The 26,783-nt window shown below is 37.8% G+C and overlaps 3 protein-coding genes across 4 annotated transcripts in view; all 3 read left to right on the top strand.

Annotated features, from left to right (window-relative positions):
- Positions 1–3,353: 3,353 nt before the first annotated feature.
- On the top strand, positions 3,354–9,937 carry LOC122668214 (ABC transporter C family member 3-like). The gene is made up of 7 exons (XM_043864806.1): positions 3,354–4,997; positions 6,224–6,388; positions 7,747–8,041; positions 8,153–8,361; positions 8,518–8,823; positions 9,217–9,280; positions 9,489–9,937. The coding sequence occupies exons 1-7, from the start codon at positions 3,354–3,356 to the stop codon at positions 9,731–9,733; spliced, it is 2,928 nt and encodes a 975-aa protein (XP_043720741.1). The 3' UTR covers positions 9,734–9,937.
- A 2,897-nt stretch (positions 9,938–12,834) lies between these two features.
- LOC122668213 (polygalacturonase-1 non-catalytic subunit beta-like) lies at positions 12,835–13,698 on the top strand. The gene has a single exon (XM_043864805.1). The coding sequence runs from the start codon at positions 12,835–12,837 to the stop codon at positions 13,696–13,698; it is 864 nt and encodes a 287-aa protein (XP_043720740.1).
- A 1,557-nt stretch (positions 13,699–15,255) lies between these two features.
- LOC122668817 (tRNA uridine 5-carboxymethylaminomethyl modification enzyme MnmG) overlaps positions 15,256–26,783 on the top strand; it is a 29,808-nt gene continuing 18,280 nt past the window's right edge. Inside the window, exons 1-3 of one of the 2 annotated variants that reach the window (XM_043865353.1) lie at positions 15,256–15,581; positions 16,613–16,764; positions 18,134–18,225. In XM_043865353.1, the coding sequence (XP_043721288.1) occupies positions 15,380–15,581; positions 16,613–16,764; positions 18,134–18,225 (446 nt within the window). In that variant the 5' untranslated portion in view covers positions 15,256–15,379. The remainder of the gene's footprint in view (positions 15,582–16,612; positions 16,765–18,133; positions 18,226–26,783) is intronic. The other variant, XM_043865354.1, reaches the window with a different exon arrangement.

Genomic DNA, 26,783 nt, shown 5'->3' with positions numbered 1-26,783 from the left:
CAAAAAATTCTAATGAGAAAATCATCACATGAACCGATTGATTCTAGGTCTGAATCTAAAGAAAATAAATCTTTTTCATCCAGGAACTCAGCTTCTGTACCGACATGCATCTTCCTTACTCTGGAAATGAACTTTAGAATCGACTGAATGTTCCTTTCTAGAGAGCTATTCTTGAGTCACAGTTTCAGGCTATGTTTCCCTTGGTCTACGGTCAATGGAATTTTCCACTATAAATCTTCTTAAAACAACTTCCACTTCTGAATTAAGTTTCAGAAGATGACAAGAACCAGAAGTTATTAAAGGATTCATAATTTGAATCCGCATATTATGATCAACAAATCCCTAAACCCGTCAGAAACCCAAGGGATGAGTCGGTATGGATGTTTACCAAAAAGAAAGAAAGAAAGAAAAAAAAAAAAAGAATCGAGATGGGATGGCCGGATGGGTATCGGAGTTGGGATGTGGTTTCACGGAGATGACCTGTTATCACCGTCAAAACTGGGCTCTCACCGTCAAAATGGGTCTCGGTTAGAATGAGAAAAGTGTTTCAACGATTCAGATTATATATGGTTATATCCACGGCTATCTATGAAGAACGCTCTGCAAAAATTATTCTCTCGTATGTACTGCGACTTTTTACCCTAAGTTTATTATCATGTATATGAAGTTATGAATTTAGGTAAAAGTAATCCAGCGGTTTCTAACTGGAAGGCGGGCTCCAAAGGACACGGACCAACAGCTTTCCTCTTTCGTAGGAAGTACGCACGTTCCAGGGGATACAGACCTGAGACTTTCCGATTTCTCAGGATATCAGGAGTTAACGAGGCAAAGTCTTACACGCCCGTTTCCTTCGTAAAGTTACAAATGCTTCCCCTCTGGCCTCTCGGCCCTCTCCTCACCGATAACTCATCTAGGCGCTTTCCATAAAAGAGGCGGCGTTCCAAGTTCCTTGAACAGGCGAGGGGAAAATTTTTTTCGTTTCCGTATCCAGAAACAAGGTATAATTTGAAGCTTCTTCCTCAAGGTGCGCCTCTCTCGAACCCATGTAGGTTCTGTTTCCCTTCGATTCTATTGAACAGGATTGAGGTTTTGTAATGTTGACTAAGCTAGATATAAAGTCTAAGACAAGGTTTGGTTGACCATTGAAAAGTTCAGACTTAATAGGAATGGAACTGACATCATGAATCAACAGTACGTGGTACACAATTCCATGAACATTTTAGGTACCCTTGCACGTACAGTCCTGCTCCCCTCTCACAATAGTGGGTCCGAACGATGTAAATCCTTATTTGACGCACCAAAACCACTTCCCGTTATGCAGTCGTGCATGAGGAGGAGTTCGGCTCAGCTTCACCAACGATAATACGTGAACCTGTGCCAGCCTCCATGAAAAACCCCTCTTTTTATTTTAATATAGGGCAAGAGAACGCTAATTGGTCGTGTAGCTCCTGAATCAGTGTGGTGGTCAATGGAAGCATCTACACAAGTATCATGAGAGATGATAAAAAGAATTGTTTTTATCATTGAAGAATGTGATCGACTTAGAATACATACCAAACGCTGCCTTAGTTTACTTTCGCTGCATTATTTATTTTGGTGTATTTGTTTTTTAAATTCATATCTGATTTGTGGTGGCTGTTTGAACAATTTTGGGCGTACAACCTACAGATTTCAGGTAGATTTCCATAGCTATCCTCCATCATGATTTCTATTATTGTCTGATGTGATAGAATAGATGTTAAGTTAGTGGTTAACTGATAAATACACATGCAGTAGTTTTAATAGCCATTCTGCATAGTATGTGCCATAATTTAGGAGTTACCACAAAAAATGTCATAATTTAGGAGTAGTAAATTGAGTATAATTAGCACCTCATGAATGTGGTTATTGTATATTAAGATCAAAGATAGACTTGTTATGAAAATACTTGGCTTTCAGGATTCTAGTCCAAGGGACTGGATCATCATTCATCAACAATCTCCATCCAAGCTTTAATAATAGAGTTATGTTATGGGTGGAAGCTAGCCCTACAGAGACCAAGACCTCCATAACTGAGAGGGAGACAAACGATGTCCCACCCAATGAGATGTAATTTCAATGATCTTCAAGTTTCCATCAATGGTTTGGTAAAGTTTCTTGACAAGACTAATGTATGTCAACATTTGATAGTTCTATTCACAGGTTACTTATGTTGCTCTGATGTTGTTTTAATGTTTGCATTATTTGGAACTTTGTATATGTATCTATTATTTCAAAAGTTATGTTTTTTTTTTTTTTTTAAATTTATTCTTATTTTGCTATAGAAATACATTTCACTTCATATAAGTTCTTTGACTTGCATTTTGCTCAAATATGTTAATTCTAAAATATTTATTGGTTCTTTCATATTATTAAGTTTCTATTCTCTCTATTGAAAATTTTACCAACTCTCTTTCCCTATATCTTCTCAAAGATTTTGTTCTATCTGTTCATTAGCAGGTTCAACTACATTTAAGGGTGATAAGAGACTCCAATATTGGTCCAAGTATTTCTGGAAAACATAATTGGAAATAGTTGGAATTTAGATTCAAGTTTCCACAACAGTTTTGCAAATGGACACGCATCAATTCAACATGGGCGCTTTTGAAGAATCAAATAATGATATGAACATCTGGATTTCTTTTTCCCAATCTTCAGTAATCATTTTCCTACATGGGTTTTCTACTTCTTCGCACATTATTTTGTTATTAGTTTTGTCCATTTCCTGGGCTTGCAAGAGACCTATGATGCCTACCCTTGAAAATTCAAAACCAATGTTGCAGAATACATACTTCCTATACTATTGGTCATCCCTTATATCTTGCATGAGTCTGTCTTTTTGTAATCTTCTCCTATGCGTGTTAAACTACCTCTCTGGGTATAGATTTGGTTGGCCTAATTTAAAGTTTTTTGTACAATTAGACTTTGCATTCAGAACACTCACTTGGTTTGTGGTCTCTGCTTACTTGCACTTTCAGTTTTCTCGTTCAAGTGAGCGTAAGTTCCCCATTCTACTAAGGTTTTGGTGGGCCTTCTACTTCCTTATGTCTTGTTCCAATCTTGTTATACATCTTGGTTTGTTTTGGAAATATTCATCTTTACCATTCCTGCTATGGGTCTCCGATGTTGTATCCATTATTGCTGGTTTGTTTTTTTGTTATGCTTGGTTGTTTGGCAATAAGAGAGAATATGAAGATCTCAATCTTTCAGAGCCTTTTTTGAAAATTAGTTCCAATCAAAACAATGGTGTCAATGGACAAAAATCAAGTGTTGGTGGAGAGAGTGTAACTCCATATGCAAATGCCAACCTTCTCAGTATTTTTACTTTTTCTTGGATGGACCCTTTGCTTGCACTCGGGTATAAAAAAACATTGGACCTTGATGATGTTCCTCAACTTGCCAGTTGTGATAGTGCTAATGTGGTCTTTGCTCGTTTTAGAGATAACCTTGAATCTGATTATAATGGCAATGGTAATGGTAGTCAGGTAAGCACGCTCAAGCTGGTGAAGGCATTGATTTTCTCAACGTGGGAAGAAATTCTATGGACGGCTATATTCTCCATTGCATGTATGTTGGCTTCTTATGTTGGACCATATCTTATTGATTCTTTTGTTCAGTATCTCAATAGCCCTTACCAACTAAAATATAAAGGCTATGTTCTAGTATTTATTTTCTTTCTTTCAAAGCTCATAAGATGCATCTTAGAAAGGTTCTTGTTCTTTCATCTGCGAAAGATGGGAATTAAGGTCCGTGCTGCATTATTCTCAATAATCTATAAAAAGGGTCTCAGGATTTCAAGCCAATCAAAGCAGGGACACACTAGTGGTGAGCACATTAATATGATGAGTGTTGATGTTGGAAGGATTGGCCTTTTCAGTTGGTACTTGCACAATATATGGAAGGTGCCTATTCAAATTGTTCTAGCATTGTTGATCTTGTACAAGAGCCTTGGGCTAGCTTCACTTGTAGCTCTTGTTGCCACAATGATTTTGATGTTAGCAAATATTCCACTAGGAAAATTACAAGAGAAATATCAAGAGGAATTGATGGATTCAAAAGATCGACGGATGAAGGTGACATCTGAGGCTTTGAGGAATATTAGGATTCTCAAGTTCCAAGGCTGGGAAATGAAGTTCTTGGCTAAGATAATTGAACTCAGAAACTTTGAAACAAGATGGATAAAAAAGTTATTGTATTCATCAGCTATGATTTCCTTTGTCTACTTGTCTGCTCCCATGTTTGTATCAATGGTTACGTTTGGGTTTTGTATGTTCATGGGAATTCCACTAGAGTCGGGGAAGATTATATCTGCACTGGCAACATTTGAGATATTGCGAGGGCCCATTTATAATCTCCCAGACACAATATCCATGGTAGTTCAAACTAAAGTTTCCCTTGATAGGATAACCTCATTCCTTTGTCTCGATGATTTTCATCCGAATATAGTACAGAAGCCTCCAAAAGATGGTGCTGAGGTTGCAATTGAGATAGTCAAGGGGAATTTCTCTTGGGACCTTCATTCGCCTAATCTCACATTAAAAGATCTTAATTTTCGAGTGTATCATGGTATGGGTGTGGCTATTTGTGGTTCTGTTGGATCAGGCAAATCAAGCTTACTTTCATGCATATTGGGGGAAGTGGCGAAAGTATCAGGAGACATTAAGTTAAATGGGACGAAAGCCTATGTGGCGCAATCACCTTGGATACAAAGTGGTAAGATAGTAGACAATATATTGTTTGGTAAGGAGATGGACAAGGAAAGATATGAGATGATCCTAGAAGCATGTTCATTAAAGAATGACCTAAAATTGTGTGCCTTTGGGGATCAAACTATCATAGGGGAGAGAGGGATTAACCTAAGTGGTGGGCAGAAGCAAAGAATCCAGATTGCACGTGCTTTGTACCATGATGCTGATATCTATCTACTTGATGATCCTTTCAGTGCTTTGGATGCTCACACAGGAACTCATCTATTCAAGGTAGCTACTCTTTTAACATCTACTTCCAAAGCTTTTTTTTATGAAATTTTCTTGAAACTATACATCTCATTGCTTTTATCACAATTTGTTGATTGGAAATCATGATTGATGATCTAAAAATTAATTTTAGAATAATGAAATCATGGATTTCTAAACAAACAAGACATTTCTTCCATCAAATCTATAGTTTGATATTACTCATGGTTTTGAAAAGGAAATTCTATTAATATGCATAACTATTTCTCTTGTAAGTAGCAGACATTCTTTGTGAGCACCTAAATGTGAATAGTTGAACTTTTGTGACAGGAATGTTTGCTAGGAATTTTGGGTTCAAAAACATTAATTTATGTTACACACCAAGTGGAGTTTTTACATTCTGCTGATCTTATTCTGGTGAGAATATGCCATCTTTCTTTTTCGATTTCAAGTCCTTCAACCTAGTTTTAGAGTGATTATTTACCTTCTCTTATTTGGTAGGTTATGAGAGATGGAAGAATTACTCAAGCAGGAAAATATGAAGAAATTCTTAGTTCAGGAACTGACTTTATGGAATTAGTAGGTATACATAAGAAAGCTTTGGCAGACCTTAATTCTGTCAAATGTGGAGCTACTTTGGATAATTTAATTATTGATGAGGAAGACGATAATGTTATGTGTAGCGAGAAATCTATTCAAGATGATGAGGAAATGAAACCCAAAAGCAACAAAACAAAAAAACTAGTTGGGTCAGAAGAGCAGCTAGACCAAGAAGAAAAAAGACAAAAGGGTGGAGTTAGCCTTTCATTATACTGGAAGTATTTTACTTATGCATATAAGGGAGTTTTTGTACCATTGATATTGCTAGCACAAATTATTTTTCAGCTTCTCCAAATAGTTAGTAGTTACTGGATGGTATTGGGTACTCCCATTTCTGAGAATGTGAGACCTCATATCAAAGAATCCACTCTCATCTTTGTCTATGTTGCTTTATTTCTTGGAAGCTCTCTTTGTGTACTTATAAGGTCCATGCTCATTGTAACTGCTGGATACAAGACATCTACTATTCTCTTCAACAAAATGCATTTGTGCATGTTTCGTGCTCCATTGTCATTTTTTGATTCTACTCCAAGTGGAAGGATTCTAAATCGGGTTAGTAAATATGATTATTTACTCTTGAGATCCAAATGGTCTAGATTAATTACCATAAAAGTTAATATAATTTTAGTATCTTTTATTTTTGTATACAGGTAACCATAGATCAAAGTGCAGTTGATACCTCTATTCCACAACAAATTGAAGAACTTCTTATCTCAATCATAGGATTCCTAGGAACTGCTGCAGTAATGTCACAAATTGCATGGCAAATGTTAATAGTTTTTATTCCGATGACTGTGACATGCATTTGGTACCAGGTATTTCCAAAGCCACTTGAAATTTCAATTCAATCTCAACCATATTTTCCCCATGGCCAATAGGTCATAATGCAAGTTGGTTCAAGATTCATTTGATTATTGAACTCTAAATTTCTTTTTTTCACATGAAAATTGATTTATTGATGGATGCATATATCACTGGGCATGAAAGTGTTGATTTAAACCTTGATGTTCTTCTTGAATTTAATACATAACAAATATATTTTTCCCAATTATACATTTTCATGTAAATTAATGCAAAGGTATAGTATTTTGCTTACCAAAATTTGTTTGAGAACAAAGGACCAAACAAGGCTAATGTTGTCAAAGTGCACATGACATGATTGCGCTTTTGAAATACATAAAATATTATAGATATGTATGGATAAAAAATGTAATATGGCTATAAATCCATTGGTGGCTCCTTTGGTTGGAGTTTATAGTAAAAATATGTTAATAATAAACATAATTTAACAACTAATAAAGGGAGAAGGCTTTCTGGTTTGGTTGTCCACATAACAAAGCCATGGTCGGGTGTCTACTTCTACCACATGATAGATTGGATGGAGATGGACCCTAAATTCCTCTGTTCATGTCAAGTTTGAGCTCAAATGGAATTGGCCACATTGTGCAACAAATCATTAAAAATCTATAGATTTGACATGTGTGCAAGGGATGACTAAGGAGGTGCATGGGCATACATGGGAGTGTATGGCATTATATGAGGTAAATGATTGAATTTGGGTCTAAAATTTAATTTGTGATCTATCCGGACCATCTTTTGAGTATCTAAAAGCTAGATTTACCATTTGACCCTTCCACATGGTGGAATTAGGTGTCTTTACCAAGGACCCCCTTACCTGGTCTACCAACCAAGATAAATTTAGTAGGTAATAAATTAATTAATAATTTCTCATTTTTGCACTAGCTAAATAATAAATCAGTTAATAAGTGTATCAAATAAATTAATAAATACTTATAAAATATAAATTGGTAAATGATTTTGAATTAGCAAATGCTAAAATAATAAATAATTCTCATTAACAAAATATCACTTTATGGTGAATTCTTTATTAAATCGGGGATAAGAATTTTGAGATATAGTCAACAGACAAGGTATAATGTATATAATTCATCAACATCTAATATAAACAAAAAATTGTAGTCATTAAAAATATAATACTTAAAGTAAATAAAATAGAATGAATTATTTTCCTATAGACTTCATCCAAGGCATCTCATGTTAAAAACTCCCTCATAAATAAAAGCCTACATCATTTTCTCACTAACTATACTTTCATTCCAAATGTCTTTACATTGTACCTAATTCTATTTTTTTTATGAACCTTGGCTAATAGCAATACTATAGATCTACAGCACGAGAACTTTCAAGGATAGCTGGAGTATGCCAAGCTCCAATTATACAACATTTTGCTGAATCTAGTTTAGGTTCAACCACAATCAGATGCTTCGATCAAGAAGAGAGGTTTATGGACACAAACCTCAAGCTAGTGGATCAGTATTCCCGACCGACATTTCATATCTCTGGCGCAATGGAGTGGTTATGCTTCCGCATGGATATGTTGACATCCATCACATATGCCATCTCTTTGGTTTTCTTGATGTCAATGTTGAAGGGAGTACTTAGTTCTGGTACATAATTGAATTTGAGATCTTATAAAGTCATCTTTCAGGGAAACCATATTTGTGTATTCATATGAAAAGCACTATTTTGAATTTATTTGTTTCTTTTATCTATTGAAGGTGTTATGGGTTTAGCAGTCACATATGGGCTTGGTTTCAGTATGCATGGGGTCATATGGGATCTTTGCATTCTTGAAAATATAATCATATCCGTTGAGAGAATACTACAATACACCTACATCCCTAGTGAACCCCCTTTGCTGGTAGATGAAAATATGCCAAGTCATGAATGGCCATCGCAAGGGAAAATTGATATTGTTAATTTGCAGGTAATGCCCAATCTTGATTTCTCATAGTCATTGATTCTTTTCTGATTTCCTTATTCGATGGAATAGACCCTCTGAAGCCTAATGTTACTCGGTTTTTTGTGTACTATAATGGAATTCTGCTAAGCTTCATGATATGATTATTTAATATCTATGTAGGTTCGGTATGCCCCACACCTTCCTCTTGTTTTGCGAGGTCTCACATGCACTTTCCCCGGAGGGATGAAGATTGGCATTGTTGGGCAAACTGGAAGTGGTAAATCAACTCTCGTGCAAGCTCTCTTTCGTATGATTGAACCTACAACAGGTCAGATTTTGGTAGATGGTATCAACATCTCCAAGATTGGCCTTCATGACTTACGGCCAAGATTTAGCATCATCCCACAAGATCCAACAATGTTTGAGGGGACTATAAGAAGCAATCTTGACCCGCTTGAAGAGTACACTGATGAACAGATGTGGGAGGTTGGATTTTTTTTTCATTTGAAGAATAATATTTAATCATTGTTAAACATAGGATGTACAACTTCTGCTTACTGATGATTCATACATAAAACAAACACATTGGAATTGACTAGTTGGGACATTGGGACATATGTCTCTATGAACTCCTTTCTTATGATCATCTTCTTCTTATTTTATATTCAAATTTTGAAATCTTATCTGTTGAGACATTGAAATATTTTCATTGGATGCATTGGATCATATTTGGGCTATGTTTGGACTAAGAGATTCTCTTATTTGGGACCTAAGAAGTTCATCGCTTTCATTGCCCTATTTCATCTTTGATGATCAATTCTATGTCATCTGGAACAGTCAACAAATATGGTAAATTGATATGATTTTTTCACAAAACAGGCTTTAGATAGATGTCAACTTGGTGATGAGGTTAGAAAGAAGAAAGGGAAGCTTGATTCTACAGGTTGGTTTCTTCTCATATTCATTCTATAGCAAAGTTGCTCAACATTAATTTATCCATGCAGTGTATTATTGTATGATCAATATACCCAAATTCTAGGGCACAACCTAACCTCCCAGCCCCTAACCCTTTTTTTGATAAGTAGGGGAATAAAGTGAATGAAAATAAGATCCTAAATAGCTAACCCATTTTCATATGGTGATTGTGACAGTGGCTGAGAATGGAGAGAATTGGAGCATGGGTCAACGACAACTAGTTTGTTTAGGGCGGGTATTACTCAAGAGGAGTAAAGTGTTAGTACTTGATGAAGCTACTGCTTCGATGGACGTTGCGACTGACTATCTAATTCAGCAAACGCTTAGTCGACACTTCTTAGGGTCTACTGTCATCACAATTGCACATAGAATAACATCAATTCTTGATATTGATAGGGTCCTCCTTCTTGATAATGGTTAGTAACTAGTAATTAGTACAACACACTCAAATGGGTTCAATTGAGATCGGTAATGTGTCTTCTCATCCTTTTTTGGTGCTTGCTGAATCAGGTTAACATGTTTTCTTGTCTTATGCAGGCCTTGCACAGGAATATGATTCTCCAACCAGATTGTTAGAGATCAAATCCTCATCATTTGCAAAGCTTGTTAATGAATATACTCGAAGATGTAGTTACTAGTTTTTGAAAGGCTAAATAAGTAAGTTTTGAATGCTCAAAGTAGGCAAATTGTATATTTTTAGTATTACAATTTTTTTTGGGGAGATTGAGGCTGATTGTAACAATTTGAGCTGGCATTAGCATTTGATTGAAGTATTGGGGTTAGAAAAGAAGATGAGAAGGAAAACAATGGAAATATTTTTTCAGTGATAATTTCTAACAAGAATGGAGCCGTGTGAAGAGTTATTTCAGTAAGAAGTCTTGCTGATTCGATTGAGTATCACATCTAGTAAGAGATGAACTTGAGGAGGTAATCGAGTAAGTCTAGAATGGAACAAAAAATTTGGGATGCGAATGGTTTTGAGGATCCTCTTGTGGAATATTAATGGAATCAATAATATCAAAGCTAAGAGATCCATTGAAGAAGCCTCGGGTTTGCAATCTTCTTTGTATGTCGATTTATTGGCTAATGTTTCGGATTTTATTTCGAATTTTAGATGGTCTCCTTTCCAGATGTTTCATCGTCTTTTATGAAGAATATCTATGAAAAGGCCAATAGAATCAAGCTCCTAGATTTTGATGTGAAGGATTTATGCTTCTGGAGACTGAATCCCTCTGGTGTCTTTTCAACCGAGTCTGGATCCTCTTCAAGAATCTTCTCTTAGTGCCACGTTTCATATCAATTCACGGAGACTTTATGTGAAAGAAAAAGTCATCATCAAATTCACCCCCTCTCGGGTGAAGTCATTCAATCCTAAAAAAACTTTTGTCATAAAGCTTCTAAAACAGAAAATTTTCCATTTGCTACACTAGACATATCTTAATTTATCTAATGCCAAAATTTCCTTGGATAACAATTGTGTTATCTTTTCTTTGCCTAAATTGTTCTTACCAATTCTTGCTATTTTTTCAATGATCAAATTCTGATTTTTCCCATCCTCTCAAAGTTTTCCTTCCATGATCATGCATCCTGAACTGAAAGTCTAAAAATTGATTCCTTGAGCAGCAATTTGAATTGTTCCTATACCGAACCATGTTGGAGATTATTATGATCTTGGAAGCATATGGCTGAGGTTCTTCCAAAAAAATATCCCCTTAATCAATACTTCAGGATATCAACTTTTTGATTAATGTGTTTTTTATTTCAGAATATTTGTAACATCCCAATTTTTGGTAAGTTAGGAATGCCATTAACCTTTTAAAAGGGAAGGTTTGGGTCCCTTTCTTTGAACGCTCCTTTCTTATTCGCCTTTATTGTTTTTGTTTCTAATTAACTTTTTCGGTGGGAAATACTTATTAAGTTCAAACGATTTTGAATTGTGTATGTCATACATTACTGTATTAGTGGGTGTAATTTTAAAAGTTAATTTAATAATTTTTTGTTATATCTTCCTTAGTAATATTGATGGAGTAAAATGTGAATTAAGTCTATAAAATTTAGGGTTGTTCCAACTGACTGCCTTATCAGAGGAATAGTTTCCTTCATTAGTTTCATCCGTCACCCAAATATCAACCATGTGGAAGTCAGGTGAGGCCCAAATTTGTGGCCAGGTAGGGTTGGTCAAGCTCCCCTACTAAATGTCAAGTTCAACCAAAAAGATTCTGTCCAGCACCCTGCCCGGGCTGCATTTGCAGCGTTGGACTTGGTGAGGCGTGAAAAGACTGCCTCACCCCTGCTTGGGCAAGGCGTTTAGGCAGGGGTGAGGCGGTCTTTCCACGCCTCACTGTGTCCGACGCTGCACATGCAACCCGAACAGGGTGCCCATTGGATTTACCACGTAACAAAATCAGAAGGCTTTCACTTTTACTTTGAGATTTGATAACGAACTAATCTGTACTCCATCATGCAAATTAAGTCACTACCTCTACTGATTTTGTTATAATCAGGCATCGCCTTTCAAGCACTTGGTGGACAATTCAGAGAGGGAGTTGAACCATGGCGAAAGGGAATTTGATCTCCTCACAAGTCATGCTGCAACTTTAGGGGTAGTTTTTGTAGAAAACAAGAACCTAAAATGATGTAGAAAAGAATAAAAATTAATTGCAAACAAACACTCACATAGTGTATAAGGATTTCAATAAGATGAGATTTGTTTCACTATCAATGGAGAATAAGATTACAAATGTTCGTCCTCACACTTCAGATTGTACTACAGAAGAAGAATTCTTGCTACAAATTTATAGCGAAACCCTATACAAAAAATCAACTCACAAATCTAAGCAATGAAATACAAGACATTTTACCCCCAACAATTTTCTTCCAAATTATGGGGTTATCGTCAAGCTTACACAAAGACCTAGCCAGATAAGAAAATCGGGTTTATGAGAATGACCCAGAATTGAGATTACTTTTGGTAATTAAATTTGATGACTAAAGGGCGGTTGGAAGTTTGCAAAAACGGTATTCACAAAAGAGAAGTTTTCACTTTTTCATTGAAGAAATTAAGAAATGATACTTTTAGCCGTATAAGGGACTCGGGGAAAAAAAATTTAAAAAAAAATCCCCTCTGCTCTTACTTGGTACTATGAAATTTTGGTTCTGTATAAATTCAAACATTCCCCTCCATTCAACAAACCATCCCCACAAAGGCACACTCTGAACTTCCATTCTTTATTTCAGTTCCACTATGACGCATCCCATTCTATTGCTTGAACTTCTAATAGTAGCATACTTTACAGTAAGAAAAATGATGGGTTTTTTTTTTTCCATTATCCATTCATTTCAATGGGGTTATTGCTTGTTTTATCTTTCTTATTTGTGGTTTTTTTTTTCTCGATGACATAGCAGGGTTCTCAAGCTAATCAAAATGCCTTCTCACAATACTGGGAAGAGCATATTTATCTTCCACACCCTCCACAATGGTTAGTTGCAAAGGCTTCTCCTTTAGGCCTCCATCAGGAAGCAATGTTTATGAAACTTATGGAAGAAAATGAATTATCTTCCCACCTTCATTCATTCTGCAAGCAAGCTAATGTTGCTTGTTCTACAAATGCACTGATGAAGAACACAATGGACGACACAACCCTTCCACCAATAGCTCAGTGGAATGCTATCAAAGAGGTATATGATCGTGTTCCAAATGAAACACCGGCCCTGTTGGTTTCCAGCCTAGGTGGGTTGCCATTTTTCCAAGAGTCAATGGTAAAAGAGGGAGCTTCCATGTCTATCCCTGATCTAAGGGACCCAATGTCATACAAATCATTCTTACCACGATCTCTGGCATCAAAAATTCCATTTTCCTCTGCCCAGATCGAGGAATTAAAGAAGATTTTTGGTGTGATGGATGACTCAAACGTGGATGATTATATTCAGAAGACACTCAAAATATGCGAGGAGAGACCCATTCGAGGTCAGCAGAGCACCTGTGCTACGTCAGCTGAGGATCTCATCGATTTTGTAGTCGAGAAATTAGGGCACCATGTAAGCATATGGAGTACGGAGAGTGTGGAAGGATCTTATGAGAATGTCACAATTGGAGCTGTGAAACTTATATATGGAAACCTCTCCGAACCACCAGCCTTATGTCATAGTCGACCATTCCCATTTCAAGTCTATTATTGTCATGTTTTACAGAGAGTAAAAGTATATGCAGTTGATATACATGCTCGGAATAAAGTGAATCATGCGATCATGGTATGCCACTATGACACATCAACTTGGAATCCAAATCATCTTGCTTTTAAGCTGTTGGGTTTTGGCCCAGGCCTAATTGAAGTATGTCATTGGGTAAACAAAAATGGATTGGTCTGGACAAAGTCTCTAGGTTGACTATGTTTTAGTTCTCTTGTTTGTGTTACATGTTATTGGTTTGCTATTTGAATAATGACCTTTTTTGTATTACTTAATTGTGTATTTCAAGTTTCAATATAATTTTGTTCCTCATTGTCCATCATAATGGTGTTTTAGTCTGCTAAAATGAGAAACATGAGAAACTCTCTAGTTCTACTGCACTAGAAAAACCTAGCCTGAAACCAAACTGATCGATTAACATTCACTAGGAATAGGCCTTTGGTAATAGCCCGATCAAGACTGACCGTTTATAACCCATTAAGAACCTGATCAATTTGTTTATAGCCCATTTATAATCTTTTTAGCTCATTTAAAACCTAATTATGAATCAGATCAATCAAATATAAACATGTCTATGCTTGGTCTATGGAGCCCGATTAACTACTATAAAGTGTGAGTCTTTAAAATTAGTGGAGACGGATTAAAACCAACTGAATTTGATCGGGATTGACAGGAGACACTCCTGGTCCATACTCATGAAATATGATCTCCTGGACTGATTACAAGATGGTAGGATCAAAGCCCAGCAACTGATGAAACAACACAGGTCGACCTTTTCAACTAACGTGATCAACGGGTTCGTTGACTCGTTGTCTTTGAATAAGGAAATCGTCAATTCGAAAACGTCAGCTGCACCTTAATATAATAGTAGGCTAGGATATGTTGTACATGATAATACTAAATATATCAAATATCTGGCCAGCCCAGGACCTTGGGCCTACACCAATATTCCTAGGCCCAGGACTACACAAACATGGGCTGTGCTAGCTGGACTGCCAATGCCACCTGCCACTATCCAAAACAAAACCTTGTTAACTTTAATGGTTGTATAAAAATGTATAACTCAATATTAGGTATGCACATGTAAAGAAAGGGCATACCCAGTGCATTAGGTTTTCATTACTACGGGGTCCGAAGAGGGTCATAATGTATACAGCTTTAATTCTGCTTCGCAGAGAAACAGTTTTATGATTGCTAGTAGAATAAAAGGAGTATTCATCTCCATCATCTACATGACACCATATCATTAATTATTCAAAAAAAAAAAAAACATGAAGAATGACTAGAACCAACATTAAACTTGAGCAAAAAAAAAAAAAATGATGTAATCGAAGGATATGAATGCATAACTCATAACTAATCCTAACACTCAAGATTATTCAAGATGAAGTCAATTGTTCAAACTTCTTCTTCTTCTTCTTCTTTATCGTCGTCATCATTTCACTTCTTAATACCATAAAACAGAACCAATTAATAAACAATATATCGAATAATTATCGATTTTCCTTGATTTAAACGGTCGGATTCGATCTCAATGAATTTTGGATTGTGCAGCATACCCTATATATCCTCTGCTTTCTGAACCTTGAAAGGGTCTTTTTACTATTGATCATATGTCAAAAGGTTCTTGATTATGGGCCTATCCATCCTCCATCCAAAAGCTCTACCCCACTTTTATCAAAGGCTGACGATGTGAGGACACAGCTTATCGTCTGGTCGACATATCTCTGGGCAGCACGGCTTCCTTCACCTGTCTTTCTTTCTCTCCTTTTTAGTCTATCTCTCTTTCCCGGCGTTCAGCAAATTCACCCACGAGATGGGATTACGGGATTATGGGTTTTGAGGAACGAAAAGAAATACAAACCGTCGTTAATCCACCATGGCATCGCTCGCTCTCCACGTCTCTCGTGTTTCCCGCCATTTCCTTTTATCTTCTCCGTTCACAATAGTCTCCCCTCGCTTGGCTCCACTTCTGAAGACGTCTGCAACATTCGGTTTCCGGCGAAAACCTTGCAAGAGCTTCGGCTTAGTCAGTTTGAGGCTTTCTCGGGGTTTCTCAGTTGTTGCTTCAAGCTCTCAAGGTACCTGAAGCGTCAGTTATATTTATGTCTCTCAGTCAATTTTGTCAAATACCCATTACTTCAGATGCGAATATCATTGTTAACGATCCAAATTTGGACGAAATAACAAGTGAATTTGAAAGTTAGCAACCGGGTTTTCTTGTTAGAGTCGATGTTAAACTGATTATTTTCAACTGTGTTACCATTGTGTGTTGTGGGTACAGGTTATCAGACTTGGATTCTGGTTATTTGTTCGATTTGGATTGATTATCTATGTTTTACTAATGGTGTCTGTAATGCATATGATTGGGAAGTTAACTGAGATTTTTTTGTCTTTTTTTTCCCCCCCTTTGATACCAAAATTAGTCGCTTTCTCCTTATTCTGTAATCTCTGTCAATATTCATCTTTTGCCTGACTCGGTAGTATGTATATAAGATATGGTTTTCTATGTTTTTCTAATCTGTTTTGGCTAGTCTCACTACTCATTACTCATCTTGTTTTATTTTGTATCCAAGGTAATTTAGCAGTGTAAAATTTAATTAATGGAGGAACAATGTTAAAACATGATAATTTCTTAGTATAGTATCATACTTTGCCACCCCCCCCCCCCCTTCCTTTGTTCTAGAAGTTGAAAGATTAAAAAGAAAAAATGGTAAAGTAGTAGTTTTGGATCAATATCTGTCATAATAACATTGAACTTCTGTAGAAAGTTTAAGCCCAAAATTGTACGGCTTGATAGGCTGACATCTCAGGATTTTAAGCATGAATGAAGAGCAGCTCACAAATGCCTTGCTTCAATGCTTCCTGATGCTCACACCCTACTAGCTTAACACACCTCTTTGATGTGCCTGAGGACTTTTTCTAACACCTCACCCTGATGCTTACACCCCATCTTTATTGCAACACCATTTTGTTTCACGTTTCCTATTCTCTCTTAGACTCTCTTATAATAATGAATTCAAGGAAGATGGTGAGTGTTTTTCTTTTTGTTTTTGAGGGCAAATGTAAACCATTGAATTGATTCAAGATCCTTGTGCTTAATCTTTTGTAGATTGGACATGTTATAATGGATCAATTGAAGAAAGATATGATGTCATTGTGGTTGGCGGAGGACATGCAGGCTGTGAAGCTGCTCTGGCATCTGCTCGCCTAGGAGCAAAAACTCTTCTTCTCACACTAAACATTGATCGGATTGCTTGGCAGGTTAAGATCTTGAGCCTAATTGATGGGCTTCTATTTTTGTCGATTTATTGATTTTTTTTTTCAGTTAGAACTGCTGCTATGATGTAACGTGCAGTCGTCCCGAGGCAGCAGGATGTATGGTATAGGGCCCCTTATTTCCTCTCCCTTAAAGTCTCAATGGGCAGTGGCTTATTCGGCGCTATATCACAATTCATTCATTCTCGGGCATAGCTGTTCACGAAACGTGGCATACCCATTACTCATTCTGTTTATTTAGTGCATGCCAATTCGTTTGTTCTTAGATGTTGCTGTCCTGAAACTTATGGGAGACCAAGGAGTAAATGGTTACAAGTTTGAAAGCATAACCTATTGTGTGAGAGAGAACTGTCCTTTATTCTTCATAATTGTGAAGTAGGAAATCAGAGGATACTATTTTTATTTCGCATGGTATACATAAACATTAAACAAATAATGGATGATTTTACCAGGTCAATATTGCGATCTTGCTTCACTGTACCTCTATAACTTCACCTGCTCGTGGCACTGCTGACGTTACCCTTTTTTTTTGTTACCTCAGCACTTGTCCTAATAAAAAAAACATAGGCTTTTTGGGGTTGGGATCAAACATCATTGGTATTGATTTCAGCTCTCATTTTGGCCTTTTGTATTCTGGTCTTGTTTTTTCACCTTTCCTGTTACTGATAGATAACAATAGTAAAATGCCTTTCTAGATAGTCGGTAATAAGTAGCTCAGAATGGTTGTCAGTTTTTGACTTGACACTGTTGAGGTTTTGGTGTCAGTTTTTAAGGCCTATATGGGCATTTCGGTAAATTTCCTGTATAGGGTTTCACTATAAATCTGTAGCGAGAGTTCTTTCTCTGTATTGCAAATCTGAGAGAGGCGAGAGGAACGAGCGACTGTAACCCTATTCTCCATTGATAGTGAAACAAATCTCATCTCACCGTGGACGTAGGCAACCTTGGCGAACCACGTAAATCCTTGTGCACATTGTGTGATTGTGTTTACGATTTCCATTCTTCTCTGCATCGTGTTAGGTTTCACAGACACCAGTATCAAAATTATAAGGGATTTTTATAAAAGAGATAAGTGATGTTGTTACTTATCCAACATGGTTGAGTGTTGGAAGACAGTATCCTTGTTATGCATATTCTATTTGTGAAATTGGTTGTTGATTTCCTCTTACAATCTCTCTCTCTCTCTCTCTCCCTGTGTGTTTCCCCTGCGGCCCCCCCCCCCAAAAAAAAAGAAGCAACATGAATCTATTTCTCTTTTAGAAAGTCTATTCTATTTGTCAATCCATTCTTTAAAGTTGCATAGTAGATTGACATGGAAATATTGTATCATGGTTGCTTTTGTGATGTACAACAGCCCTGCAACCCAGCAGTTGGTGGGCCTGCAAAGTCACAGCTAGTTCACGAAGTAGATGCACTTGGTGGTGAAATTGGGAAAATTGCTGATAGGTAATATTAACTACCTTGGACAACTTAATTTTTGCTTAAGGTTCGACAGTGTGGTTGCCAACCTTAATTGGTTTGCTAGTAATGTCCAGTGACTGCAAGTCCTATGGTTCTTCCTTTGGTTTCCTAGCTTGACTTTTTATGATTTTCCAGATTTCCTAAGCACATCTCAAGGATTAATTTGTTACTTGTTACCTGTCTTGGACCATTGTTTTCTTGTTATCCTCATATTGTTGCATCCATGTTTTAAATCTTTGTCTAGGCATCTGCTTCTGTCTTGGTTGAAATCAAAACATGGTTTCAATATCTGAAATTTGGTCAATGCTGTACATATTGTATGAAACCCAGGAAAAATTCATTAAAGTTTTGGAAGCTGAAAATTCTGAAATTGCTCAGATTCAAAATGAAGTCTTGCAATTCTTTATTTTTAACCAGTTTTGAAGCCTTGACCTGGATGGACTTTCAATTTGGACTAAAGCTACACTTGAATTGGTCTGTATAGTTTTATTTCTAAGAAACTTAATATAGTTTACAATTTGAAGAGAATGTATTCTGACCACTGAGATCAAAATGAATTTGCATGTTACTTCACTTGTTTCTCTCTTTAGGTGCTTCCACATTCTAAGAATATATTTGTGCCACTTTTCTTTCATTGGGGGGTTGTGGGGGTGGGTTGGGAGTGGGGGAAGCACAAATCTCTCTTGATGAGGTGGAACCCCATTGAGATCATTAATTTTTAAGTGCTGCTCTGTTTTTATCATTAATCAGATTCTAATGACCTTGATTCATAATTCATTTTGTTTCCACTATTAATTATTGAATCTCCATCCACTTTGAATCTACTGTAGTTTAGGCCATTTTCATTTGTCTTCAAGTTTTTCCTAGGGCCATTTTTGTTGAATGCAGATGAGGTCTATTGCATGAATCTATCCAGCAATTTTCTGTTGATACAACTGTACAAGGCAATGCATACTTTCTTTTTTGATATGTGTTGATGGGCATGGATTGTAGCTGCCCCAAATTATATAGTTTATGTCTGTAAATCTACTGCACATGTTCTCAGCTTCATTGGGACATATGTTTTTGTTAGAAGCCACGAAATATAATGCTTGAGTGATCATAATCGATCACACAGGCCCTGTATTTATATTAAGCTGAATAATAAAGAATCCAGGTACAAATAGGAATCTACGTCAGTCCTAATCCTATTAGGGATTCCTAGTACAACTAGGAATACCAAACTAGGACTCGGCTGAGGGAGAAAAACAATAAAAAAAAAGAGAAAAATCAAAGAGGGAATAAAGAGGGAAAATCCTAATATGACTAGGAGTACTTCCCCAGTCGGGTAGGGGACAGTCCTAATAGAATTAGGACTGCTTACCCCAATCGGATAAGTGATAAGTAGCCTATTTCAACACTCCCCCTCAAGTTGGAGCAAAGATGTCGATCATGTCCAACTTGACTAGATTAGGATGAAACAATTTTCCAGATAATCCCTTGGTGAAGATATCAGCAAGTTGATCAGCAGATGTCACAAAGGGAATACAAATCAGCCCATCTTCTATTTTCTCTTTGATGAAATGCCTATCCACCTCAACATGCTTGGTACCATCATGCTGTACTAGGTTGTGTGCTATGCTGATTGCAGCCTTGTTGTCACAGTACAACATCATAGGAAGACGAATAGGAACACCAAGATCTTGTAGCAGACCTTTAAGCCAGAGTAACTCACAAATACCTTGTGCCATAGCTCGAAACTCAGCTTCAGCACTAGAACGAGCAACTACATTTTGCTTTTTGCTACGCCAAGTGACAAGATTTCCACCTACAAAGGAGCAATACCCAGAGATAGGCTTACGATCCGCAGAACCAGCCCAATTGGCATCAGTGTATGCCTCAATCCGTAGGTGACCATGTGCAGATAGAAGAATTCCTTTTCTAGGAGCTGACTTCAGATAGTGCAGAATACGAAGAACAGCCCCCATATGAAAAGAGTAGGGATCATGCATAAACTGACTCACAGTACTCACAACGACAGCAATGTCAGGACGAGTATGTGCGAGATAAATCAGCTTCCCTACAAGCCTTTGATACCGGCCTTTATCAACAGGCTCACCTTCTTTTTCTTCGAGACGAATAGTAGGATCCATAGGAGTATCTGAAGGGTGACAGCCTAACAACCCAGTTTCAGCCAATAAGTCTAGGATATACTTTCTTTGGGAGAGAAAGATGCCCTTATAAGATCTGGCAACCTCAATCCCGAGAAAGTATCGTAGTTTCCCTAGATCTTTAATCTCAAATTCTTGTCCAAGGAAGGTCTTCAACCGTCTGATCTCATCACCATCATTGCCAGTAACCACTATGTCATCCACGTAGACTATAAGAACAGTGAGTTTTTCACCAACCCGCTTTAGAAAGAGTGTGTGATCAGCATTACTCTGCTTATAGCCCACAGAAATCATCGCCTTGTGGAACCGGCCAAACCATGCTCGAGGTGATTGCTTCAGCCCATATAGTGCACGCTTCAATATGCACACTTTACCTTGGTTTTTTTCACAAGAAAAACCCGGTGGAATATCCATGTACACCTCCTCATCCAATTCCCCATTCAGGAAAGCATTTTTTACATCCAGCTGTTGTAAATCCCATCCAAGGTTGACTGCAAAAGATAACAACACACGAACAGTATTCAGCTTTGCAACAGGTGCAAAGGTTTCCTGATAATCAATGCCGTATGTCTGAGTAAACCCCTTGGCCACTAGTCGTGCCTTATACCTATCCACGGTGCCATCCATCTTCTATTTCACTACAAACACCCACTTACATCCAACTGTTCTCTTTCCAGGGGGAAGAACCACAAGCTCCCACGTGTTATTTTTCTTCAAGGCTTCCATTTCTTCCATCATTGCTGCCTTCCACTTTCCATTTGATAGAGCTTCCTGCCAATGGCATAGTTCAAAATCTCGATCGAGATTTCGAGAATTTCGACCCCCTCGAAACGAAATGACCCCTCGAATAAAAAAAATACTAAATTTCGATCGAAATTCTCGAGATTTCGAGATATTTCGAGATTTTTTCAAAATCTCGTGAGATTTCGAAAATCTCGAGAAAATGCTTTATATAAAATACCATGTTTCGATAGTCTCGGTCGAAATTTCGACCGAGACTGAGAAACAGAGCATTTTTCCTCTTTTGCTTGGTTTTTGAAGGTTTTTGCTTATTTCTTCTTCAATCTTCCACTTCCCACTTGAATCCTTGCCGCATCTATGCCGGAATCACTTGGAGAACAAACTTCTTAGCACATCTATGAAGCCTTTCCACTATTTCAGGTAAAACGATATTCTGAAAATTGATTTTTTTTAGGGAAATGCTTGATCAACATGTTTGTTTGTGATGAAATAAATATATGTTAGACATCGGAAGCCGATCTACGACTTCACGGTGTCGAAATTTTTTTTTAGTATATATATTATTTATTTATTTTTCTACTTCAAAAATTGGATTTATTTACTACAAAAATCAAAAAATAATAGGGATTATGTATATTGTATGGTGATGAATTAAATATATGTTAGACACCATTGGCCGATCTATGGCCTCATGGTGTCAAAAATATTTTTCTGCCAATAATTAATTATTTTAATTTTCGAAAATTATAAAAAATATTTTAAAAATTCAAAAAAATAGCAAAAAATAAGAAATAATATGAGGTTTTTGTTTTAAAATTACTGAAAAATATAAAAGTAAATTGTACATACTTCTTATTTGCTGCCCATTTACATATCTTTTTGATTTTGTTGTGCTAGGCCAATATTTATTTGAAAAATATTTTTAAAAATTGTTTTTAAATATGAGAAAAATATGAGGGTTAGGGGAAAAATACTAAATAGTTATATACTTATATACTTGTGTTAGTGCTCTTAAATCTTAATTCTTAAACATTTAAAATTTTAAACTAAAAGAATTGATGTGCTTCAGTGATTAATGAATTGTCTTTTATTCATGCAACAGTAAACTAGTCTGATTATGACGAACCATGGTAAACGACAGAGCCAGAGGCAAGAGGGGCAGAGGCAGCCGGCCCAGACCCAGGGGGAGGGGAGCACACCTAGCCGCACTAGGGGTGACATTGCATGGTTGCATGGCACTCCAATTGATGGGGATAAAAGAAAATCCCAATGCAACTATTGTCACATGCAGTTTTTGGGAGGTGGTGCCACTAGACTCAAACAACATCTAGCTGGGAATTCTCCTGAAGTGGTCGCATGTCATATGGTCCCTGTGGAGGTATCTAGGGCTGTCATTGATTACATGAAGGGAGAGAGTAAGAGGAAGGCTCAGAGGGAGAAGGCAAAAGTAGTTCTTGAGGAAGCAGTGAGGTGTACAGCGGGAGGCCAATCAAGCCATCGTGATGATGATGATGATGACAGTGATGATGTCTATGTTCCTGATGATATAGAGACTGAGCAAGAGGCTAGGGATTGGAGACGAGCACAGATGATGAGCAGAGCCAGTTATCATGAGGATCAGGAGAGAGTCGAGAGACAGAGAGTAGGTGGTAGGGGAGGAGCTAGTACCTCTAGAGCTGGTGCTAGTGGTAGTGGAGGAGCAGGTATAAGTGGAGGAGGTGGGTTGCCTAATCCCTTTAGGAGATCACAGAGTACGAGGGCAGCTCCCCCTTCCGCCTCCACCACCACAAGATGACCCAACACTTCGCCAAGCACCTGGTGTTTATAGAAAGAAAGGCAACAAACAACCAAAAATCAAGGGAGCATGGAAAAATCTGAAGGGGATGGTGAAGGAATCTATAGCTAAGTGGATGTTATACCATACCATCCCAGCAAACACAGCCCAAGGCCCCTTTTATCATACTATGATAGATTCCATTGCTGAGGCTGGCCCAGGGTATAAGGGGCCCACCCCATATGAGATTATGAATGTGTATTTGCCCCAATAGAAGAGAGAGCTTGAAGACTACATCAATGAAATGAGGGAGCTGTGGGAGAACTATGGGGTGACCATAATGTGTGATGGTTGGACTGGTCCTACAAGAAAGTCCATCATCAACTTTATGGTGTATTGTGATGGGAGGACAGTCTTTCTGAAGTCTGTTGATGCATCCAAGGAGAAAAAGGATGCAAAGTATATCTACAAATTGCTAAAGGAAGTGGTAGAAGATGTAGGAGTGGGGAACGTTGTCCAAATTATAACGGACAACGGAAGCAACTACAAGAGTGCCGGTGAGAGGTTGATGCAAAACAATAAGTACCGGTTGTTTTGGACTCCATGTGCTGCCCATTGTATAGACCTCATGTTGAAGGACATGGGAGATCAAATTGGTACAACATGTTGTGGAAAAGGCAAGGTAAATGACCAACTTTGTCTACAACCATGGGTTTGCACTAAACCTCTTGAGGGAGAAGTGTGGGGGTGACTTAGTGAGGCCAAGCATAACTAGATTCGCCACCAATTACATTGCACTCAAGAGTTTAGAAACCAAGAAGTCTGGACTGAGATCAATGTTTGCTTCTGAAGACTGGTTCAACTGGAATGGGTCCAATACCCATGGTGGTAGGGAAGCACAAGCTACAATTTCATCAGATGACTTTTGGTCTAAGTTGCATAAAGTGGTACAACTTCTGGACCCAGTGGTCAAGGTTTTGCATATAGTTGATTCTGCTATCAAAGGACCAACCATGCCACATCTATATGCTGCCATAGACTTGATGAATGAAGGTGTTTACAATGCAAATCCACGAGGTAGCAAACTCTTTCTCAAAATTATCAAGGAGCGTTGGGAAAATCAACTTATGCATCCACTGCATAAGGCTGGTGAGTGTACACTCTTTGTTTTTTATGCAATTACATCTTTTAAAGTTAATTTGAAGGATATATTACTAACTAGTCAATATGTAATGTCAATTTCAGCATATTATTTGAACCCCAAGTACCAATACAGTCATAGGCTTGGGTTGAATAATAGTCTTATTGACGATCATAAAGAAGTAGTTGCCAAGTTGGAGCCGAATAGTAAATTACAAGCGATATGCAACAATGAGGTGAGTCTTATAAGTTATAATTCATTTGGAATTACTCAATTCAATACTAAATAGTAACGAGTCATTACTAATTTTAAATATTTTCCAAATGATTATAGTTGAAGACTTTTAGGGATGCATTGGGAAGTTTTGGAACCGAAGTTTCACAGCAAGGCCGGACACACGGTGATGCCGGTACTCATTAGTCATTACTTCATTAGTCATTACTCAATTCAATATCTTATTCTTTTGAAATGAAGGTGACATGTTTCTTTTGTTGTAATGCAATTGAATGGTGGGTGTTGTATGGGGTTCGTGAAACAATTTAAGAAAAATAGCAATCAAGGTTCTCTCCCGCACATGTTCAAGATCCTGCGAACGGAATTGGAGTACATTTTCTCTCATCCACTCCAAGAAGAGAAATAAATTGGGTTCTGAACGTCTCTCTGACTTAGTGTATGTGCATTATAATTTGAGGTTGAAGATGCAACACATACGCATGGGACAAGAGGGTATCAGGGAAAATATCGATCTCGCCGACATTTTCTAGGTGGAGTCAGATGATGAAGATCCTATTGTTGATTGGGTGAGGGATAGAGGTGAGCCAGTGTTAGATCAGCCTAGAGGAAGACCTGACCCCATGATCGCTGAACACATAGAAGCTGATGTGGATGACTTCATGGCTGCAGAGGGTGAGGTACATGCACGGGACGTGTCACCCATACCGTTCCAGTCTACTGGTGGTGTTGATGAGGAGGATGAAGATTGGTCTATGTCATCTGGTGGAGATGGTGGTGGTGGTCCTGGTGGAGATGGTGATGATGGAGGTGATGATGAAGGTAATGATGGACGTGATGATGATGGTGATGGTGGTCAAGCGTATGAGGGAACTCGAGTCCCGTTTGTGGTACAAGAGCAGCAAGAGGCAATCCGTGCCCCCACCGGCCCCACACCAGCCACACGGCCCACATCGTCCACCTCGACCTACTCGAGAAAGCAGCGTGGCCAATCCCGTCCTGGTGGTCGTGGTAGTGGTACTAGTAGGCAGGCTGAGCTTATGGGCATTGATGCCCTATCTGGCTCTGTTGGTGGACTGAGTATTGGCGATAAAGACAGTAGATCGAGTGGGCATTTCCATACCCCATCTTTTCATGTAGACAACAGTACATTTCCAGCACAATCAGAGCATGGTTCATCTCATTCACATCCGTGTGGCGAAGGGCATTTTGGGCAGTACCCTTGGGGGCAGTAGCCTATATCTTCTCCATCCATTCCCAGTTTTGAGTATGACTCCCACTCACAAGGATATAGTGGATCGTCTTTTGTGCATGACTTCTTTTCCTACACTGGCTACCTAACGCACCAGCCGCAACCGTACAACCCGTACATGTTCCCAGAGCCGTCATATGACTCATATCATAGTGGATCAGTGGGTAGTACTTCTTCACAGTTTGGTGACCTATATCCTAGGATAGGTTACCTTCAGCATGTTGATGATGCAGTTTACATGGCCACTGTGGATGACTACACTCGCTTATTCTCCTAGACTATGACGTGGCATGCATTTGTCCTTCAGTAGGAGAGCAATACACGTCGGCTCCAGCGGACCATGAGTGGGGTTGATCCTGGACGGCGGAGTAGTTATTATTAGCAAATTTGTAAACATTTGAGATGAATGATGACTAGTTGACTATTTGACTTGTAGCCTTGTAGGGGACAATTGGGGATATTGACATATTGTGATTTGGAATGTTTGATATCATCTTCTTAAATTTTAACTCTTAAGTTGTTATTTGTTAACTTGTTATTGACTTGATGTCTTATGTACTTAATATTATGATTTATGACTTAACTTATGAGTCATTATGTTTCCAACTTAGTTCCAAGTCAATTTACTTGTTTAATACTGTAATGTACAATGTGTATGTGTAAATGTGTAATTAACTAAGTTATACACTTATACATTAGGGTTCGACTGTACGTTGCCAATCAATGGTGCACATCCAAAACACTATTTTGGGTGACTATTTTTGCAATTTGAACATTTAAATGTGTTTATATAGCCTAAAATAGGGTTTCCATAAAGTTTCAGGCCTTAACTTGGCCTAAAACCCACCGAAATGACCTATCGAAATATACCAGAAAAAATACAATATTTCGACCGAAATATCCGAAATTTCGAATATTTCGGATATTTCGGTCAGCTCGAAATACCGAAACAAAACGAGTTCTCGAACTATGGCCAATGGTTAGGAATACAAACAGAAGAAAGAGAAGAAACAATAGCACGAAAGGATGGAGAAAGGGAGTCATAAGATACAACATGGGATATGGGATGTTGAGTGCAAGCCCTGACACCTTTGCGAAGAGTAATAGGTAAATCAGGAGAAGGAACATTACCAGGTGGAGAGGCAGGTTCTGGATCCAGGTTCGACAATTGGATGGGTACTAGAGCAACAGTTGATTGAACCTGCTTATGTTTCCTTGCATAGGTCTGTACACCACTGTCATCAATCCTCCTCT

This window comes from Telopea speciosissima, chromosome 7, assembly GCF_018873765.1.
Source record: "Telopea speciosissima isolate NSW1024214 ecotype Mountain lineage chromosome 7, Tspe_v1, whole genome shotgun sequence".
NCBI classification, from domain to species: Eukaryota; Viridiplantae; Streptophyta; class Magnoliopsida; order Proteales; family Proteaceae; genus Telopea; species Telopea speciosissima.
This window is presented reverse-complemented; position numbering and strand designations above follow the sequence as displayed.

What these genes read in the sequence shown, in the direction of transcription:
- LOC122668213 (XM_043864805.1), top strand. Translation starts at nt 12,835, where the DNA reads ATGTTTATGAAACTTATGGAAGAAAATGAATTATCTTCCCACCTTCAT.
- LOC122668214 (XM_043864806.1), top strand. Translation starts at nt 3,354, where the DNA reads ATGGACCCTTTGCTTGCACTCGGGTATAAAAAAACATTGGACCTTGAT. An exon ending in TGACATGCATTTGGTACCAG is followed by an intron (nt 6,389 to 7,746) that starts GTATTTCCAAAG and finishes CTTGGCTAATAG; the next exon opens with CAATACTATAGATCTACAGC. An exon ending in TTGATATTGTTAATTTGCAG is followed by an intron (nt 8,362 to 8,517) that starts GTAATGCCCAAT and finishes ATATCTATGTAG; the next exon opens with GTTCGGTATGCCCCACACCT.